The sequence below is a fragment of the Arachis stenosperma genome, chromosome 1 (genome assembly GCF_014773155.1).
Source record: "Arachis stenosperma cultivar V10309 chromosome 1, arast.V10309.gnm1.PFL2, whole genome shotgun sequence".
Classification (NCBI taxonomy): Eukaryota; Viridiplantae; Streptophyta; class Magnoliopsida; order Fabales; family Fabaceae; genus Arachis; species Arachis stenosperma.
Genome location: NC_080377.1, coordinates 122,073,044 through 122,078,907, shown reverse-complemented (window position 1 = coordinate 122,078,907; position 5,864 = coordinate 122,073,044). Strand labels below are relative to the sequence as shown.

Sequence of the window (5,864 nt, the reverse complement as noted above, 5' to 3'; positions counted from 1 at the left end):
TTGTTATTAAAATCAGATTTTTTTTTCAATTAATAGTGTAGCTTAGATGATGTATTTTTAAAAATATTTTTTTGATTTATTTTTTCTAAACACAAAAAACCCACGTGTCAATGCCTCGTGTGAAATATGTCCCAGAGCGTCCGTAGTTCATGAATCTGTTGAGACATGGGCAGTGTCTGCAATTGAACGATAAGAGCAGTCACAGTTATAAATGCATAATAGACTCATAGGTCGTGACTCGTGAGCTAACTAACAGCCACGCGCCACGTGACACACTCAATCCTTTTCACTGCCATTGCCATATAAATCCCCTCCCTCCCATTTTCATGCATTTCTCTTCCCACTCTGTTCCCCACACCAAGCCAAGACCAGGTACTCTCTCTCTCTTTCTCTCTCCGTCTTCTTCGTTTCGTTTCCAATCTCAGATCTCCCTCCTCCCTGTCATGTGTGTGGGTTCACGTTTAGCCACTTCCATTCCACATGCTATTCGTGAGCATTCGCATTCGTATTCGCTAGATCTTTCATGCATGTTTCATTTGAAATGCCGGATTCGGAATTTTGTATTTGCGTTCATTGTTTGGATCTTAAATGCGTTACGCTTCGATTTTGTGGTAGCTGAGGTTTGCTTTTCATGTGTTGGATGAACGTTAGATTTTAGTTGGTTTAATTTAATGCGTAATTAGTAAAGCCTATCGTCACGTCCGTTTCGTTGGGGTAACTGTTTGGTATAGTTTAATATTTGTCCTGGTTTGGATCTGTTTTGTTGAAAAAATTGTTTTCTTGTTATTATTATTATGGTTCATTTGATTGCGATCGCGAGAGTGTGAGTGATAGGGTAGGGTCCATTTTTCTTCGTCAATGTATGTTTTGAATTCATTTTTCCCCCCCTTGACTCTCACTGTGTTTTATTTTCCTCCCTTTATTTCAAGCTAAAGAGGCCTCACGTTCTGGTTTGTTCTCTTCCTGTTTTGTTTTTTCCTGCATTCTAACTCCCGCGTCTGCTTTGTTTTTCTATTCATATTTTGTATCATGGAATTTGGAATGATTTTCTATAATATTATTAAGGGTATTAGTTTACTAATGTTTAAGTTTAAATATCAACCTTACCTCTGTCTGTGATTTTGACCTGTTATACAGGATATATTATTAAATTTTATATTTTTACTGTTTCGGGTTTCTGCTGCAACTAGAAAGTAATTCACTCGTATGTCACCAGGTATATCTTTGTCATGGCGACAGGACAATTATTCTCCCGTAACACACAGGCTTTATTCTACAACTACAAGCAACTACCCATCCAGCGGATGCTTGATTTTGACTTTCTTTGTGGTTTGTGTCGACTCTTTCATCATATTCCTCCACACAAACATTAACGAGTTATATGACTACACACTGATCATTGTTTAGTTTTCAATTTTAATGGAAGCTCCAATTTTTTATTTATAGGCAGGGAAACACCATCAGTTGCTGGAATAATTAATCCTGGTTCTGAGGGATTTCAGAAGCTCTTTTTTGGTCAACAGGAAATCGCCATCCCAGTTCATTCTACGTATGAATATTCATGCATAATTTAAAAATTCCCCTTCCCTGCTTCAGATTTTGCTTATATAACCTGTTGTTTGTCGTAGTGCAATGTGTTCATAGCAGTATGTTTTTCTTCTTTTGCAGCATTGAAGCAGCTTGTGCTGCGCATCCTACTGCTGATGTGTTCATCAATTTTGCATCATTTAGAAGGTAAGTGGTGGTGTTGCTGTTTTGATTTGATTCGAGGCCTTTCTGGGTTTGTTCTTGCACAGTAAACGTGAAGTTTGATATACTTGCAGCGCCGCAGCATCATCCTTGTCTGCTCTGAAGCAGCCAACAATCAGAGTTGTTGCTATTATTGCCGAAGGTGTACCTGAGTTAGACACTAAGCAATTAATTGCATATGCCCGGGCAAACAACAAGGTTAGAGAAGAAATGAAAATTCAAACCTACCTAATAGTTGAATAGATTATCCTGGAATACTTATTTTGAGCTAATGTCGATAAACTAGGTTGTTATTGGCCCAGCCACTGTTGGAGGCATTCAAGCCGGTGCTTTTAAGATAGGTGACACAGCTGGAACAATCGACAATATAATTCATTGCAAGCTCTACAGGCCTGGATCTGTCGGATTTGTTTCTAAATCTGTATGTCTATAATCAATTTTCTGTTAAATATACATTTTCATCTTTCTCCTGTGTTGGGGAAAAACCTTGTTCAGATGGTGTTAACAAGGTGCAAAAGGTGTTCAAGATATTTGCTGATGCATAGAGTTTAGCTAAACATGATATGCATAGATTTTATAACTGGATTGTTTCTATACCAACTGGTAGTTATAGTCACAATAAATTCGGAGTTTGAGCTTTATTTCTCTTGGCCTGTTCTGACGACATATTTGATGATTTTGAGAGAAAACAACTTTTTGAACTGCAGGGTGGTATGTCCAATGAATTGTACAACTCTATTGCTCGTGTAACTGATGGAATTTATGAAGGTACCACTGAGTTTGAATTCTAGTCTTATGATTTTGTATTTGTATTGCTTGTTTTGAGTTATATCCTGCCGTGGCTATAGGCATTGCTATCGGAGGAGATGTTTTTCCGGGTTCCACACTTTCGGATCATGTTTTGCGATTTAACAACATTCCCCAGGTAAATTTTTGCATTTATCTTGGAGGTACTGCATATATGTCAACCAATCATAAATGACTGCTTGTAATTAAGACATCATCAGTTTCTTGTCATTGATTAGTTTTGATTCACATTAAACCTCAGGTCAAAATGATGGTAGTACTTGGGGAACTTGGTGGGCGTGATGAGTATTCTCTTGTGGAAGCCCTAAAAGAAGGGAAAGTAACAAAACCAGTTGTTGCCTGGGTTAGTGGAACCTGTGCAAGACTCTTCAAATCTGAAGTACAATTTGGTCATGCTGTACGTCACTGCTTCATTATCTTTCACTATTTCACAATTAAAACACTGGTATATAAGAGGAGCAGTTCCTAATATTTGTTGGCATTTCCATAAATCAAGGGAGCCAAAAGTGGTGGTGAAATGGAGTCTGCTCAAGCAAAGAATCAGGCACTAAAGGAAGCTGGAGCTGTTGTTCCCACGTCATATGAATCTTTTGAAGATGCAATAAAGGAAACATATGACAAGTTGGTTAGTTCACTTGTATCTTTGAAATTTTCTTTTCTTTGAGATTTACCTTCTCCCCAGCCCCAGAAGGGAGCAATGTTTTATAAAATTCTCTTCCCTTAGCTATAGCATCATGGTTGAGTTTCCTCTTGGAAGGTTAAAGAAGGGAATATCACAGAAGTGAAGGAGTTCACCCCTCCACCTATCCCTGAGGACCTTAGCATTGCAATTAGGAATGGAAAAGTCCGCGCTCCAACTCATATCGTTTCCACCATCTCTGATGACAGAGGTATACATTGAGTTGTCTCTCTGTCTCCTAGACACAGATTTGATAGTTGTATTAAGGTTCTCTTCCATATTTTAGGTGAGGAGCCGTGCTATGCTGGTGTACCCATGTCTTCCATTATCGAACAGGGTTTTGGTGTGGGTGATGTTATCTGTCTTTTGTGGTTCAAACGCAGCCTTCCCCGCTATTGCACTCAATTTATTGAGGTAGACTATCTAATGCTCCAGTCCTTTAAACTTCTTCTGTCCCTTCATTTCTCGGCATATCTGTCTCGAAAATATGTGCAATTGCTTGTGCTTAGCCTCAAGCCTTTTTAAAGTATGTCATAATGCTGCCAGTTTTTCATTTAGATACCGCTTTTCGAAGAAAATATTGAATACTTTCCTCCAGCTTCTCAGTTTGCTGATGTATTACATTGGACAGATATGCATAATTCTATGTGCCGACCATGGTCCTTGTGTTTCTGGTGCTCACAATGCCATAGTGACAGCAAGGGCTGGGAAGGACCTTGTCTCTTGTCTTGTATCAGGTATTACAGTGTTCAGTCTCTTTACTGCTGAGGTATGCTTAGTATCTTTAGGAGACAGTGATTCTTTATGCTAGTATTTGGTTTAAATGGTGGGAAATGTGCTTCTAAAACAGGGTTGCTTACAATCGGTCCACGATTTGGGGGCGCTGTTGATGATGCTGCTCGCTACTTCAAGGATGCTTGTGACAGGGTATGATCAATAGGCCTTTCTTATGAAGCTGGTATACTTTAGCTTTTGATACCCATCTAGAATTTCAACATGCATAACTGTTTTTTTTTTTTACTTGTTGCAGAGTCTTACACCTTATGAGTTTGTAGAAAGTATGAAGAAGAAAGGCATTCGTGTGCCAGGAATAGGGCACAGGTAATGCATACTTCCTGTCTCTGTGCTAATTTATAATTATTATGTTTTTTCCATAAAAATATAAATGTATGAAGCTTGGTTTGGTCTGCAAAATAGAATCAAGAGCAGGGATAACAAAGATAAGAGAGTCGAATTGCTACAGAAGTTTGCTCGCACGCATTTTCCTTCTGTGAAATACATTGAATATGCTGTCCAAGTTGAAGACTACACCCTCACCAAGGCAAATAACTTGGTTCTAAACGTGGATGGTGCAATTGGGTCCCTTTTCTTGGACCTTCTTGCTGGTAGTGGAATGTTCACCAAACAAGAGATTGATGAAATTGTGGATATCGGCTATCTGAACGGGCTTTTTGTTCTGGCACGCTCCATTGGTCTGATTGGGTGAGTTTAAGTTCAATACTATATAATTTTCATCAAGTGCAATTTTTTATTTTAACATCTTGTAGAGCAAAGCAGTTTTTGAATACACGTACATATATACAAATAGTTAGACGATGTTAACGTTCCTCTTTAAAAATTTCAGGCATACGTTTGACCAAAAGAGATTGAAGCAGCCGCTCTACCGCCACCCATGGGAGGATGTTCTTTACACAAAGTGAGGGGATTTACTTTGACTGAAGAACTTCTCCATGCATTAAATCAGCAATATGCTGGGACATAGTGCATAATACTGGAGGGATATATTCTTTTTGGTTTTGTTTTGTGCTGTTAGACTAGTGTTACGGTCTATTGTTTGCTAGTCATCTTCCATTGTAAGTTATTTATATTAAAATTCCGTTAAGAAATAATTTAGTCTATTTTAAAGTTTTTCTTTTTTCTTTATTAAAACTTTGATCCCTGATCTAATTGTGGCTTCAAAAAGGAGCAATCACTAAGTTCGAGCGCATTATTTTGTAATTTGCACCTGTATGTTTATGACTTTATGCTCAAGTAAGAAAGAATTGTAATCTTGTAAGTTGCAATAAAGTTGTTTCTGTGTTGCACGACTGCACGGTGCACCCACAAGTCAAAGCTAGCTTCACCTATTTTCACGTACATTTCTTAATCTACTTTTTAAGCGATTGAATAATTTGTTGCTGCTTTAGCAACATCGGATTCGGCATAACTACCCTAAATTTGTGTAAACATCTCTTAAATTAATCGTACGTAATCTCATTATTTGAGAAAGGGAAGGGGAAAAAGCTAACTGTGGGATGTAATAACAACTCAGTTCCGCTAAGCTTACAATACCAATTGTTTGCTCCTAGAGATGGATCACCCATGGCAGGAAATAGTGATGCGACTATCACAATCATAAAACGAGGCTCTCTGTTTAAGGCAAAGGGAAAATTTCAAGTTTTGAACACTGCAGCCTTCACTTCCCTTTAAAAAGTAATATAATTATAGATACACCTAAAATAGGAAAATATACCTAGATTCCATTTTGTTCATTGTATCAATGTATCTTTCAAGACTGGCAAAATTGTGTGCGTGCACGCCCTTATGGCTTATTGATGATGTGCACGAAACCAACTCCTACTAAATAAAC

The 5,864-nt window shown here is 38.1% G+C and overlaps 1 protein-coding gene across 3 annotated transcripts; it reads left to right on the top strand.

Annotated features, from left to right (window-relative positions):
* The first annotated feature begins 272 nt into the window (after positions 1-272).
* LOC130936034 (ATP-citrate synthase beta chain protein 1-like) lies at positions 273-5,317 on the top strand. Of its 3 annotated transcripts, none has more exons than XM_057866006.1 (17): positions 273-372; positions 1,217-1,329; positions 1,447-1,549; positions 1,669-1,734; positions 1,824-1,947; positions 2,036-2,170; positions 2,457-2,517; positions 2,598-2,674; positions 2,798-2,953; positions 3,053-3,181; positions 3,314-3,446; positions 3,522-3,649; positions 3,867-3,972; positions 4,086-4,162; positions 4,266-4,336; positions 4,433-4,717; positions 4,860-5,317. In XM_057866006.1, the coding sequence occupies exons 2-17, from the start codon at positions 1,230-1,232 to the stop codon at positions 4,933-4,935; spliced, it is 1,827 nt and encodes a 608-aa protein (XP_057721989.1). In that variant the 5' UTR covers positions 273-372; positions 1,217-1,229; the 3' UTR covers positions 4,936-5,317. The 3 variants fall into 3 exon arrangements, with proteins under 3 accessions (XP_057721989.1, XP_057721995.1, XP_057722001.1); XM_057866012.1 differs by lacking the exon at positions 273-372 and adding an exon at positions 830-950; XM_057866018.1 differs by lacking the exon at positions 273-372 and adding an exon at positions 984-1,066.
* Positions 5,318-5,864: the final 547 nt, after the last annotated feature.

Coding starts and splice junctions, on each gene's coding strand:
- LOC130936034 (XM_057866006.1), top strand. CDS start 1,230: ATGGCGACAGGACAATTATTCTCCCGTAACACACAGGCTTTATTCTAC. Junction 1,550..1,668: donor GCCATCCCAGTTCATTCTAC/GTATGAATATTC, acceptor CTTCTTTTGCAG/CATTGAAGCAGCTTGTGCTG. Junction 2,518..2,597: donor AACTGATGGAATTTATGAAG/GTACCACTGAGT, acceptor CCGTGGCTATAG/GCATTGCTATCGGAGGAGAT.